The sequence below is a fragment of the Vipera ursinii genome (genome assembly GCF_947247035.1).
Source record: "Vipera ursinii genome assembly, chromosome: 1".
In the NCBI taxonomy this organism is placed as follows: domain Eukaryota; kingdom Metazoa; phylum Chordata; class Lepidosauria; order Squamata; family Viperidae; genus Vipera; species Vipera ursinii.
The window spans coordinates 319,442,729-319,458,001 of NC_139512.1; the positions used below are offsets into that span (position 1 = coordinate 319,442,729).

General features: G+C 43.0%; 1 protein-coding gene across 1 annotated transcript in view; it reads left to right on the top strand.

The window, feature by feature from the left end:
• MAL (mal, T cell differentiation protein (MAL blood group)) overlaps nt 1–7,724 on the top strand; it is a gene marked incomplete at its 5' end in the record, with an annotated part of 34,287 nt that extends 26,563 nt beyond the window's left edge. The window contains 3 exons of the mRNA XM_083369102.1: nt 1,547–1,714; nt 4,191–4,316; nt 7,644–7,724. Of these exons, the coding sequence (XP_083225228.1) occupies nt 1,547–1,714; nt 4,191–4,316; nt 7,644–7,718 (369 nt within the window). The 3' untranslated portion in view covers nt 7,719–7,724. The remainder of the gene's footprint in view (nt 1–1,546; nt 1,715–4,190; nt 4,317–7,643) is intronic.
• Between the last annotated feature and the right edge of the window lie 7,549 nt (nt 7,725–15,273).

The following is a 15,273-nucleotide window of genomic DNA, read 5'->3' on the forward strand; positions in this document are numbered from 1 at the left end:
GTGCGGAGTTTGTCTCCCAGTTGATATCAGGGTAGTTAAAGTCCCCCATTACTATTGTCAGGGCTTTTTTTGTCATAGAACGCTCAGTACGGAGTTCTGGCACCTTTTTTGGATAGAACATTGTGGGGTAGGCAAGGCGGGTTGTATGACATGTGTGAGTTCTGGCACCTTTTTCTTTTACAAAAAAAGCACTGACTATTGTGATGTGCTTCCTACATACTTTAGTTAGCTGACTAGCAAAAAGTTCATCTATTTCCTCTGTTTGGCTGGATGGCCTATAGCGTACACCTATGGCAATGTCATTCCCCCCCTTTTATATTGACCCAAATACATTCAAGTTTAACAGTTTTTATTATTGTGCTCTATTTCTGTAGAGATGTAGTTATTTCTTATATAGAGAGCAACTCCACCTCCTCTTTTATTTGGTCTGTTTCTTTTAAATAATTTAAATCCCTCTAGCTGCATGTTCCATTTGTGGGTTTCATCCCACCATGTTTCTGTAATGGCAACAATATCATATCTGCCCTCATTAACCTGAATTTCTAGTTCACCCTGTTTGCTGTTCATACTTTGTGCATTGGTGTATAGACATTGATAAAGTAGACCACAACCTCCTACTTGATAAGGTAGAAAACGTGGGTTAGACAGCATCACCACCAGATGGATTTGTAATTGGCTGACCAATTGCACTCAATGTGTAGCCCTCAATGTAACTACATCTAAATGAAGGGAAATATGCAGAGAGGTATTCCAAGTCTTTGTCTTAGGCCCAGTATTCTTCAATATCTTCATCAATGATTTAGACAAGGGGATAGAAGGGGAATTCATCAGATTCTCAGATGAACATCAGGTTGAAAGGTGGCTTGGATTAGAAGACCTCCAAGATCCCTTCAAAGTTTGTTATTCTGTTATTCTTTCCCAAAGACACCATCTTAATCAGAAACACAGAAAACTGTCTCGTTTTGTAAATTTCAAGGCACATTCCGGTCAGTACTATAAGTATGGCGTTGGGATTGATATAAACCTAAATCAGAAAGACAAAATTTTCACTCCATTCAAAAGAGTGACATTGAGGTAGACACTCTCAGTGTTTGATTATAAGGATAAAGCAGGATGGTGGAAATCTTGTACACCACAGTACTCTTGGAGGATGTATGGAGATAAACGAATTTTTAAAAAATTAATGCCATTTTTCTAAATCTGTTTAAGACTTGTAAAGGCAACATGTCTGGATTTCTACAACTTGTTTAACCACAAGCTACCCAGTCTATTTTAACATAGTCTAGCATAGGGGTCACCAACTCCCAGTCCGTGGACTGGCACCAGTTTGCAGCATGCCAGAAAGCAGGCTGCACAAACAAGCAAAGCTCCATCCTCAGGATGCAAGCAGTATTCAAAACCACACTCCCTCTGGTCCATGGAACAACCTTTCTCCCTGACACCAGTCCCTGGTGCCAAAAAGGTTGGGGACCTCTGGTTTAGCACACTGTGAAAATCTAGCCATGTTAATTTATTACTGATAAACTATTTTTATACTTTCTTGTAGGTCTTTGGTGGCCTGGTCTGGATTCTTGTGGCTTCTACCAAAGTTGCTGAACAAATGGGTCAAGGCTGGGTGATGTTTGTCTCAGTGTTTTGCTTTGTAATTTCTACACTTCTTTTCCTCTTATATTTATGTGGAGCTCACGGTGGAAAAAGTTCTTGGGTTGCTTTGGTAAGTCACTTCAAAGAGACTAATACTGCGTATGTTAACTCTTACCTCTTTCCATATTGCCAGATCTTACAACAATGCATCTTCTTCACTCCTGAGTTTAACTCACATGATGCAGATAAATTGGTGAGCTATACAAAAGGAAGATGCATCCTCAAAGTATTGAAGCAAATGGCTTCAAATGATGTCAGTGTAGTCATTTTTGTTTCCTTATCAGAATGTTCCAGAAATCCTAACATTGGAGCTTGTGGATGTGTCCAGATCATTCACCTTTATAAGTTCCATTCCCTTCATCAGTTTTCATTCATGTATCATATGCAAGATTCATACCATCAAATGATAAATTACCATACTTACTATTATTTATTTAACAAATTTTCAGTCCCAAATTATACACCTAAGGAAAACTTAGATTTATAACCCTGAATTTTCTTCCTAGTTAAGAATAATTAAAATAACAGACAATATAAAGCAATTTTTCCTTAGGTGCATAATTAAGAAATGATAACCAGTAATCTTTGTTGTTATTGAGATGTAGGTCTGTGGGAAGATGTTAGCTATTGTGGTTCTTGGCTAGAGAGAACATTGAGTAAAAAGCTATATTAATGAACTGAATCAAACTAGCCCTTTTTCTTCTCTCTACTTACAATACATATCAGAACAATATGATAGCCTCTGTACAATTTTCAGTAAGTCCAAATCTGGACATCATTACAGTTTATTCCCAGTTTGGAAATGAGATGTTGTGACACACCGTTTTCATTGATCTCTGGAATATTATCTTCAGATTCTAGTCTTCTACAATGCCTCCATACCTCAGAATTAATGGTTGAACTACTCATCTCTGCAACTCTTATGTCCTCCTAGTCATTCTATGCCCATGTTTGATCCAATGATTTGGGACGGAAAAGGTCTTCCTGCTCATTCTGGAATGACTTCATTCATTAGTTATGTCTGCAAATGGATCAATCATTCTAGCATGACATTTTGATTAAGCTGACCATTAATCATGATCCTCTTTTATTCTAGCCCTTCAGTTTTTCTGAAACCTTCCTAAAATTTTGTGTGCAAACCAAAACTCAGGATGGAGTCTAATCAATGCAGATTCTACTGTTCGTGATTTAGAATCTGTATTTCTATTGATGTAGACCAGATTTTCATTTGTTTGCAGCCACATCATACTATTGATCTGCATAATTTGTAATCAAGTACTATTTCAATATATTCTCAAATATCACTGTGAAGAAATTGATTTTAGAATAGAATAGAATAGAATAGAATAGAATAGAATAGAATAGAATAGAATAGAATAGAATAGAATAGAATAGAATAGAGCTGGAATATTTGCCATATTTGCTTCTTTTATTTGTCTTCTATTTTTCCCCTCACCCAGTGGAATTGTTTGATTGCTATTATGCTTTTAGTATTTCTTTTTTAGGCATTCCTATCCATCTGGAACTTCTTTTTCATTAATTTTTCCTGCCATGAAATCCTACTCATTGTTGCTCAGGGTTTCTTTTTCTAAAGACCAAGAGACACATTTCATTTCGGTCAAAATCAAGAATTCCAACGTCAGACGGTTGGTAGCTTTTCCTGTTCTTTCTGCTACTTCCACTTCCTCAAGCAAATATTCCCTGTTGGTTAGTATTAAATCAAGCATAACTGATCCTCTTTTGCCTTCCTTCACCCACTGAAAAATACAATGACAGCAAGATAAGTCATGAATTTTCTTCAATGTACAGGCAGCAAAACTCAATAATGTTATAATTTTTAAAATCATCATTCAATAAGTTTTGTTACTACATTTTTCATTTTTAACTTGTATAGGATTTAACTCTTGAAGTCCTCATAATCAAGCTCACCATGCTTTGGCCACTTGTACCACTACATACTAAAACCAACCTTGTGCCAGCAGTCCATCAATGAAATAATTCAGATAGCAGCTCAGAAAACAAATTTCTTCTATTGTCACCATTTGCATAGTGAATTATTCAGCCACAGCATTCTTCTTAGCATTTTTCTGAGATAATAATGATGATGATGATGATGATGATGATGATGATGGTGGTGGTGGTGGTGGTGGAAGGGACCTTGGAGGTCATCTAGTCCAACCCCCTGCTCAGGCAGGAAACCTTATCCGTTTTGGACAAATGGCTGTCCAGTCTCCTCTTAAGTTGAGTTCAAGCTGATTCAGTATGGCTTATAGATGAACAGAAGGCAACAACTTGAGAACATTGCATAAGCAAAAGGAGGCTGGGGTATTGATGTGCCATGCTTGGCACAAATAGGAAAAGTAATTACAGATGTTACAGCATTTTATAAATGGTCATTGTTGAAAAGGAATGCAAACTGAGCTATCTGCTCATATTAGGTGCTTATAGTGGCACAAGGGTGACAGGGGAATGTTGGTGGCTGTCCTATAAATAGCAAAATTTGCAGAGTTCTTAAGACTTGTTTTTCTGGTGTCTTTTCCCCCCAGGATGCTTTCTACCAGGTAATTGCATCACTTTTCTATTTGAGTGCAGCAGTTTTACAAGCCTACATTACAATAAGAATTAAGAGTCAGCTTTTTTTCAAGGAATACCAAATAGATATAGCAGCTGTGGTGAGTATATAACCTTCAACTAGAATTGAAATTTCATTAATTAGGCCAGTCTTCTTCAATCTGCTACTTTCCAGATGCACTGGGAAACTGAAAGAGAACTGGGTTTAATTTACAAATTAAGATGAACTGGATTTTTTTTAGGGTACAATTTTTTTGGATTAATTTTGTAGCAATTTCTTATTTTATTATTAAAATATAAAAATGTCAGAGACAATTATTGTCTTAAAGTAACATCTTGCCAGTTTCTCGCTTTGTTAGCTGAGAGGCAAGGGAGATTTGTGTTAAGTATTTGTTAAGTTGTGGGAACGGCCAGAATTTGGTCTCTCAAGAATTTGGTTTCTCACCCTTCAGCCTTTCCAGACCCCCCTAATGGGCCTCTCTGTTGGTTTCAGTGAGAGCACACTCTCCTGGCTTATGGGAAGGCTGGCATGTGGGAGGTTTGGGAAACGCTATGATAAAGCCTTCACATACATCTTATGGTACCTTGTTTTTGTGTGATCTCATAGGCACCTGAGTAATCCTTATTATTTCTATGTACCCTATTTCGTATGAGACTGATGAGGTTTTTTGTAACGTTGGAGGTGAATAAAAGTTCAGCGGGCAGTGATCAGGGGGTTCTTTTTCGGAGATGAGGCTGCCTGGCTGGTTCAGGACAACTCTATCGACCCGGGTCTGATTTTCTTTTCCCTTCATTAAGTATTTTAGAATACCTTGCAAGGCCCAGATATGGGCCAAATCTTATTGCCTGTATCAGCCTAAACTAAGGCTAACCTAAGGCCTTTGCAAGGTATTCTAAAACACTTAACAAATACTTAACAAATATCTCCCTTGCCTCTCAGCTAACAAAGTGAGAAAGAGCCTGTGGCCTAGAGTTTAAACAACTGCCTAATGTGCAATCGGCCCAGGTTCGAATCTCAGAAGGGTATGGCTGACTGATGAGAACAAATGAGTTTGAAATGGCCATATCAGTCTCCCTCTAATTCTTTGTTAGCAATCCCCCCAAAAAATTACACAAATAATAAGTTGTCACAGTTGTGACTACAGCTTGTTGATGGCCTTAGGCTGATACAGGAAATAAGATTTGGCCTGTATTTGGGTCTTGCAAGATATTCTAAAATACTCAACAAATACTTAACACATATCTCCCTTGCCTCTCAGCTAACAAAGCGAAAAAGAACCTGTGGCCTAGAGGTTAAACAACTGCTAATATGCAATCGGCCCAGGTTTGAATCTCAGAAGGGTATGGCTGACTGATGAGAACAAATGAGTTTGAAATGGCCATATCAGTCTCCCTCTAATTCTTTGTTAGCAATCCAAAAAAAATATTTACACAAACACACAAACACACACACACACACACACACACACACACACATGTCTTGAGTGTTTTTTGATACACAAATCTTTTGCCTGTATCAGCCCAATCTAGGGCCATCCACAGGCAGCAGTTGCTACTGTGACATCATTTTGTGTGCTAAATTTTTGGATTGCTAACGAAGAGTTAAAGTCCCCCTTTAACTCTTTGTTAGCAATCCAAAAATTTAGCACATATATATAAAATATATAAATTTGAATTGTCAACAAAGAGTTAAAGGGAGACTGATACAGCTATTTCAAGCTTTTTGGCTCTCATCAGCTAGCCATACCCTTCTGAGATTTGAACCTGGGTTGCTTGCACATTAGGCAGCTGTATTAACCTCTAGGCCACAGGCTCTCCTCACTTTGCCAGCTGTGTCAGGGAGGGAGGAGACTCGGGGAGGAGATCTATAACAAGTGTTTTTTTCTGAGGCACCCGGTCTACCCAAATACGGGAAGAAAGCTTAAGCCTGTATCATATATATTACATATGTTAGGAATTGCAGTTTCTAAATCTTAGAATGTTATATAGAGGAACACATGAGGCTGAACATAACTTATTACAGTAATAATAGATATGACTTCTTACCTTTTTCGTTAATAAATAAATAAGAATCAGAATCAGTTTCCTGTGAGGAATTAACATTGAGGTGAAGGGTCGTGACTAGGTGTGTGGGGGTTGAAGACAGATCTTTATTGCTGTGCATTGCCTTTGTCTCAGCTCTTTGATGCTGATTAACTCATGTTACTTTCAGGAACCACCACTTTGGCCTTGATGATAAATTCTGCTTATGTAGAGATTGTGGCACCTCTAACATACTCATTCAATTGAACATGTTTAGAGAGTCCACTCTTGTATAACCTGAAATTCCTCATCTAAATTATACCAGTGAGACCCCCAATTAATACAGATTCTAAAGTTTCTTTGTAAGATACTCAGCCGAGTAAACAATTATTCACATTTATTTCATTAATATAGTATAAACATTTGCCCTGTGGCAAATCTCATAAAATCCCCAAAGTGTGGCCAGCTAAAACTAAACAAAGTTCTATTCATTTCAGTGAGATAGTCATGCCTACTTAGTTCTGCTTTTCAGATTATTGGATGCTGCAATAGATTTAGGGACTTGCCAGCCCTGTGTCAGACATAAGACCCCTGGTGATGATATAGCTTTGTGACCAGTGGTTAGCTATTGCGATACAGCTAATTATATTATGAGTTAATTATTAAAGTTAGACCTTCTCTAAGATTTCCAGGCAGTTTATCCTCTGGGTCTCCTTTAATTTTATTCTTACAAAAGCAAGTCTGTGAGTAGAAGATCAGCCAGAAAGACAAGCACTGATTAATTAGCTATTGATCCTCTATGAACTCCCAAACACACCAATGTGTCCTTGAGCCTAGCATATGATTGTGGAAGGTATTCAAATAGTCTCGATAAATTTGGGGAACATTTTAACCTGGAATCAGAGATATTGGGAGATGGAGAGTCTGGTAGTGTAGAAGTGCTCTTAAACTTTAAATGTTAATAATATTTAGTATTACAATCTTAGAGTACATCTGCAAAGCAACATGGATACAGTGGATATATGTACAACTTACACAGACATTAGAAGAGCAGATCCTCATAGTTAGAAGCTATTGTTAATACTCTGCAATAGTAATACCATCCAATTGCGGTGGATCGGCTGATAGTTATGCTGTGATCATGTATGTGTATATAAAATCAGTATACAATTAATGTGCCTATGATCCCAAAAGCTGATTGTACTAAAGTAAAAAGAGAGAAGGGGCTAAACAGAAAATGTTTTTATGCTGGGACAGAAGATTAATAGCAAAGGGAAGAAAAAATGATGCACTGCAAGGCTGCTGTTCTGCAAAAAGGTCAGGAAAAGCAAGGAGAAAATTAGAAAATGACTGCCAGAGCACATAACTGTGACTGCCAAGCTAAATCCTCTTCTCTTCTCTTCTAGGTTTTTGCATATGCAGTCACACTGACTTATGTTATCCATATGGTGTTCTCCCTGCTGAGATGGAAATCTTCTTAAACCCCATGTTCTATGGATTTTACAGACATATGTGTGTGTGTTTTTTGTAAAGAACTTTCTTTAGAAATCTTATATAAAAAATAATGTACTTTATTACATGTTAACAGTAAATTTATTAATATTTACTCCTAATCTTTGACCCCCGGATTACAAGTCTTTGTTAGAAGATAGTGAAGGAAACTCAGTATATCTACCTTAAAATATATTTGTATTACAATGCCTTTTATGTAAATGGACAATAAATTGTAATTTACAGTTATGTAAATTGTACAATAAAAAGCTTCAAGTTCAACTTTTAGATGGAGGAGGTTTTTTTTCCCCATTTTCTTCAATGAAGTAATCTACCAACATGAATAATGATGTGGCCAAGTTTGTTGACATCATTAAATTAGATTGATGATGTTATCTAGTTGGGTAATGAAACATTTGCGAGCAAACCATCAGTCTCAGAGAGAACCAAGAATTTCACACTCGGCCCTGAGCTATAAATATTCTCTTCTACTTGGAATACTACATTACTTTGAGTGATTAAAATGATTTCAAATACTTCAAAAAGGATTGGGAAAGGTAGCGATGCATGTCTGTGTAAGGAAAAATCATTATTCTAGGCAAAGCATAAATTAGGTAGTAAATATCTAATTTTTTAAAATTGTAACTTCACTTGGTGGTCCGAACTGATAATGACTGGTCTGAAAAGGATGTAATGATGGAGTACTTGATGGAAATTATGTACACCAACTAATTCTATGTTAGGAATTGTTATAGGTAAAAACAAAAACAAAACAAAAATAAAGCTGCCAGTGAAAGAAAGGAAAAATACAGGAAGATTTTTGTGGGTGCATTTGTCATTAGAATTTAGGATGAAATATTCCAGGGTAGGCTGAACACATGGAGATTTAGGGCAGAGAAAAAGAGGTACAAAAGAGGGAGGGAGGGAGGAACTCGAACAGGTGATGACCAACCCTGGAGCCTGTTCAGCCAGATTGTTTCCTCATGGTTCCATCCACAGGGAAATTATTAGCAATGACTTTCGGGGAAAATCTTAGAAATTGTTCTTTTAAAAAAAACACATCACAAAAAAATTCCTTTTAAAAAAATTCCTGATGATAACTCGCCTTAGTGTTTGGTGAAGGTTGTTAAGGACAAAATAAATCAGCGAATCAGTTGTTCAGTGAGAACATAGAAAAACTTTCCACCAACTGTAGAATATACATTCCATCACACAACTATAAAGGCTCAGAATAGGAGCAGATTACCTAAGGCAGGGGTCAGCAACCTGAAACAGTGAAAGAGCCACTCGGAACCGGTTCCCTCACAAAAGGAAAAACTGGGAGCCGCAAAAAATATGTGCGCATGCGCGTACATGCGCACATGAACAGAACAGGGTTTGACTGAAGAGTAGAGCCAAGGCGAGATATGCACCTACCCTGCATATTTGAATTGATTGGTTGAACGTTTTTAGTCCCACTTTTTTTTTGGGGGGACTGCACATGGCAGAGGACCAGGAGCCGCAGGAGACGGCTGAAAGAGCCGCATGCGGCTCCGGAGCCGCGGGTTGCAGACCTGTGACCTAAGGGAATACTCCTTTATTTTGAATTGAAATGTCCAGAACTAGATGAATTGCAAGGTAGGGAAGATTTGCTGAGGCGTTTTGACTAAGCATCAACATTATCCTGGAGAAGTCCTGGAGACTGAATAAATTGCTCAATGAGTACAGGAATACAAATGTCCCTATTTTCAACCAAGAGGAAACAGAATGAGAATGTTAAACCAGCCAGTCTGACATTGGTACTGGGATTCTAGAGCAGAGCTTTTCAACCTTTTCACCCATTGTACCACTTTTAGGATATGGCAACATCCGAGTACTACCAGTCGCCTAGCAAGGTGTCAAAAACTTGATGATGAAAAAAATAGGAAAAAAATGATGAAGTACAAGTAGTCCTCGACTTACAACAGTTCACTTAGTGACTATTCAAAGTTACAATGACACTGAAAAAAGTGCCCCCAAGCCACAGCTGAGCAAGACACCTGCCTGCCTGCCCAACTGAGCTTTTCCTCCTGTCCGAGGTTTTCATTGTTGTGAGCATTTCTGTTGAGGATTGGCAGCGGGGGTGGGTGGTGTGGGGTGTGGGGTGTTGGTTTTTATTCCCTCAAACTGCTGGGTGGTTGCAGCAGGTTTTGGTCACTTCACATGACCCTGGGACACTGTGACCATCATAAATATGAGTCAGTTGCCAAGCATCTGAATGTAAATCACAAGACCCTGGAGATGCTGCAACATTCCAGCTGGATCCTGGAGCTGATCCTGGCGCTTCCGCTGAGCCCTGACAGCCCTGCAGCTCTCGCCATCTCTTGCTCAGGCTTGTGCGGTGCTGCCACCAGTTCAGCTCATTCCCCTCCCCCGCTACCACTTTTCTAGGATGGTCGTGTACCACCTGCCAGGTGCCAATGTACCACAGGTGGTACCCGTACCACTGGTTGAAAATCCCTGTTCTAGAAAAATTCATAAAGCAGTTGCTTTGTGAGCACCTTGAAAACAATGTCATGATCATTAGAAATCAGCATGGATTAATCTAGAACGCCTTATCAAACTAACTTATTTCATTTTTGATTTGTCATTGTAATAGTGAGAGGGGATATATTAAAGAATTTGACAAGTGCTCCATGACATTCTGATTACTATTGCATTTTAGTCAGGCCTAGATAGTGTATATTGTATAGTATATTGATATTTGATTCAATAATCATTTAAAGTTCCCCAACATACTGGAAGGAGATAACTTCTTCAGATGTGTCAGGTTCCCCATTCAACGCTGACACATTATTTATTAATAGCTTGGATGAGCAAATGACATAACATTGGATGGGATAGATAAATAGTTAGAAAACTCATAATGACAGATGCAAAGCTTTTCACATTAGGAAGCTGAAATCAGCTGGTGTACCTAAATGCCAGGTCCATTGCTAATAAGGCTCCCCTCGTTCGGGATCTAGTCGAGGGTGAGCAAGCGGACCTGGCTTGCATTACGGAGACCTGGTTGGGCCCAGAGGGTGGTATCCCCCTGGTTGATCTTTGCCCACCAGGCTTCCGGGTGCTACACCGGTCTCGGACTCAGGGTAGGGGTGGGGGAGTGGCTGTAGTTATGAGGGAGACCTTATGTCCGCAGGAGGCCACCGTTCCTCAGATAGTCGGGTGTGAATCTCTCTTATTGAGGTTTGGTCCTAGGGCGCAGTTGGGCTTGCTGCTCGCGTACCTTTCGCCTAGTCGCGTAGCAGCAGCCCTGCCTGAGCTTCTCGATATCCTCTCAGGGCTGGTGATTGAGTTTCCTAAACTTATGGTTTTGGGAGACTTCAATCTACCATCCCTGGGAGGAGCATCTGAGTTAGCTCGGGAGTTCATGGCTTCCATGACGGCCATGGACCTGACGCAGGTAATTCATGGACCGACCCATGAGGGAGGTCACACCCTTGACTTGGTTTTCTTATCTGGTCGGTGGTTAGATGATCTTGGTGGGGGCTCCCCAATTGTTATGCCCCTGTCATGGACCGTTCATCATCTCCTGCGGCTGGTCTTCCGTTTTGCCACTCCCCACCGTGGGGTTGTTGAGCCAACTAGATGGTTCCGCCCCAGGCGCTTAATGGACCCTGAGAGGTTTCAGGCAGCGCTGGGGGCCCCACCTGCCTCCCCAGCTCACAGCTCGGCGGATGCCTTAGTGGAAGCCTGGGAAAGGACGGCCATGGAGGCACTTGACCGAGTTGTACCCTTGCGGCCCCTGACCCGGCGCAGATCCCAATGGGCTCCATGGTTTTCCGCGGAGCTCCGGGAGATGAAGCGTCGGAGACGGGGCCTAGAGAGCGGTTGGAGGTCCAGCCGATCTGAATCCGACCGATTGCGACTAAGAACCTATATTAGGTCTTATCTCGCTGCGATGAGGGTAGCGAGATCTAACTACTTCGCTGCCCTCATCGCGTCCGCAGATAATCGCCCGGCCGCCCTGTTTAGGGTGACCCGCTCCCTCCTTAACCAGGAGGTTAGTGGGGATCCCTTGCAGGGGCGTGCCGAGGAATTTAGTCAACATCTGTCGGACAAAATCGCTCGGATTCGGACCGGTTTGGACTCCGACTGGGCAGTATCGGACGATCAGGACACGAGCGATCTTGTCAATGTCATCTGGGAGGAGTTCGATCCTGTGACTCCGGAGGAAGTGGACAGGATCATGGGGAGGCTGAGCTCCACCACATGTTTATTGGACCCGTGCCCTTCCTGGCTGGTTTATGCAGCCCGGGAGGGGACACGAGGCTGGTTCCAGGCGGTTATATCTGCTTCTTTGAGTGAGGGTAGTTTTCCCGCCGCCTTGAAAGAGGCGGTGGTGAGACCTCTCCTCAAGAAGCCTGCCTTGGATCCGGCTGTTTTGAATAACTTTCGTCCGGTCTCCAACCTTCGCTTCCTTGCGAAGGTTGTTGAGAGTGTGGTGGCGCACCAGCTCCCTCTGGTCCTGGATGAAGCAGATTATCTAGACCCGTACCAATCGGGCTTCAGGCCCGGGTACAGCACGGAGACAGCATTGGTCGTGCTGGTGAATGAGCTCTGGAGGGCTCGGGACAGAGGATACTCCTCTGTTCTAGTCCTATTAGACCTCTCAGCGGCTTTCGATACCATCGACCATGGTATCTTGCTGCGGCGTCTCAGGGGATTGGGAGTGGGAGGCACGGTTCTTCAGTGGTTCTCCTCCTATCTCCAGGGACGCTCGCAGTCGGTGTTGGCAGGGGGGCAGAGGTCGACCGTGAGGCCTCTTGCTTGTGGAGTCCCTCAGGGGTCGGTCCTCTCGCCCCTTCTGTTCAACATCTACATGAAACCGCTGGGTGAGATCATTCGTGGTTTTGGAGTTGGGTATCATCAGTATGCTGATGATACCCAACTTTTCATTTCGACCCCAAACCACCCCAGTGATGCCCTCGACGTGATGTCCCGGTGCCTGGAGGCGGTCCGGGTCTGGATGGGGAGGAACAGGCTTCGTCTCAACCCTGACAAGACGGAGTGGCTGTGCGTACCGGCATCTCGGGATATTCAGGATATCCCACCCCTCATTATGGGGGGTGAGTCATTACCTCCTGTAGATAGGGCTCGCAACTTGGGAGTCCTCCTAGATTCACAGCCTTCTTTAGAAGACCATATTGTAGCTGTAACTAGGGGGGTGTTCGCCCAGGTTCGCCTGGTGCGCCAGTTGCGGCCCTATCTAGACCGGGATGCCTTGCGCACGGTCACTCATGCGCTTGTGACCTCTCGTCTTGATTACTGCAACGCTCTCTACATGGGGCTACCCTTGAAGACCACTCGGAGGCTCCAACTGGTACAGAATGCAGCCGCGAGAGTTGTATCGGGGGTTTCCCGATACTCCCATGTTACACCTTTGCTCCGCGAGCTGCATTGGTTGCCAGTTGTCTTCCGGGTGAGGTTCAAGGTGTTGGTAATGACCTACAAAGCCCTCCATGGCATGGGTCCAGAATACCTTGGGGAGCACCTGCAGCCGGCGTCAACTTCCCTCCGCCCAGTACGCTCCCACAGAGAGGGCCTCCTCAAGGTGCCGCCGGTCAAAGAATGCTGACTGGTGACCCCCAGGGGGAGGGCGTTCTCTGTGGGTGCACCGGATTTATGGAACCATCTTCCGGTAGAGCTCCGGATGGCGCCCGATCTCCGCTCCTTCCGGCGCGACCTTAAAACCCATCTCTTCAAAGAAGCGGGCCTGGCCTGATGGGATGGGGTGGGATTTTTATTATGACTTCAATTTTAAATTTGTATTATTATGGGCATTGTTTAATCATGTTTTAATAATTTTAATTTTTGTTATCTGATTTTTATGTATTGCCCTGTTAACCGCCCTGAGTCTCTTGAGAGAAGGGCGGTATATAAATTAAATAAATAAATAAATAAATAAATATTTGGTTAATGGTAGGTGTGAAAAAAACTTGCAATGATAATTGAATATCAGATATCAATATGATATGGCCACAACAAAGTAGAGTGCAATTTTAGGCTATGCATAGTACAGATTTTAAGTCTTCTTTAGTTTATTTATTTACAACAAATCTATCAGGGCAATAAACAGACACTTTCAAACAGAAATCTCTCCCAGTCTGAGCAATAATAACACAACAGCCAATACTACTTGAATGCCAATGACAGGCTCAGTAGGAAAGCGATCCTAATTAAGAATATCCATCAGAATGGTCAGTGCTGTTTCCCTCCTATTCTAGGGCCTGAATTCTGAACAAAAGGGACCCAAAAAATTATTTCCTTTAAATATCTGTGTGGTTGATTCTCTGGTTTACTCTGTGATTATGGTCTCCAGTTCTAGGCAGCAACTTTAATTCAGACACCCTGGAGCACATTCAGAAAAATGTAAGCAGTTGATCAGGGGACTAGAAATTAAATCTTCAGATGAAAGATTGAAGGATCGGTTTGTTATTAAGGATCGGTTTGCTTTTTTGAATCTTTTTTCAACATGGCGGCCGTGCGGGCGGCCGTGTGAGGTTGAGCTCTGCAGGTCCGAGAAGATAGGTGTCTTAGGAGCCCCTCAGGGCTTTTTCCTTTATGCCCTGGGTTGGGGGAAGGGTGGCAGCGATGAATTTTGCAATTGTCTAGGTTTTTTTACCAGCTTGATCGGCGTTTCGCTGGGCTGCCGGTTTGCTATCTGCTCAGCTGCTCAGCTGGTCGTCGGGAGTTTCCGGCTATGTCGGGCGGTCTTGGCTTCTTCGGCGGCGTTTGGAGTTCCCGGCGGCTGGCGGCGGCGGTGCTGCGGCGGCGGCGACGGAGCTGTTTGCGAGCTGCTTGGCCCGCCTTTTCTATCGCTTTCTTTTCGACCGGCCTGCCTCTGCTTTCTGCCTGCTTTCTGCCTGCATCAGCCTAATGGCGACGACGATGGCGGTGGCGGCGGCGGCGTTGTTCCCGGGCCGTTTTCGGGCCACTCTACCATCGACTATTGTGGTCTGGCCTGCTTTTACCGAACCGTTTGTCCCGCTGCCCCCTGGGCCTTTTTGGCCCGTTTTTCATCGGCGGTGGCGGTGGCTCTCCCCGGATTGTTTGCGGCCTTGGCGGCGTTCCGGTGACTACGGTGGCTACGGTGGCTACGGTGATGGCGGCGGCGGTGTCCATAGCGGCCCAGCGGCAGCGGCTTCGATGATTCAGCGATGGCGTTATGGCCGATTTGCCGGCCCCCCGGTTGGTTCCGCATATCCCAGATGGGTTGGCACCCCCACTGCTTCTGATGGCCCTGAAGGTTCCTGGGCTAGCCGGTTGATCCCGGTGGAGCCCAGTGGAGCCTTGTGGACTTGGGCCATTTCGAAGGACTTTGGAAGATCGGCGGGGAATTTAATGGACCTGGGGGAGCCAATCTTTGTTGACCACAGTCTGGAAGGCCCCAATAATTATCGAACTGAGGGCCTATGGACTAGTGGTCAGTTACAACCTCTAGGAATGAAGAGACAACGGGGGACTTGGCTGTTATCAGAATTGACTATGATGGCTTGTTTTTGCTTTTACAATCGACTGCGCATT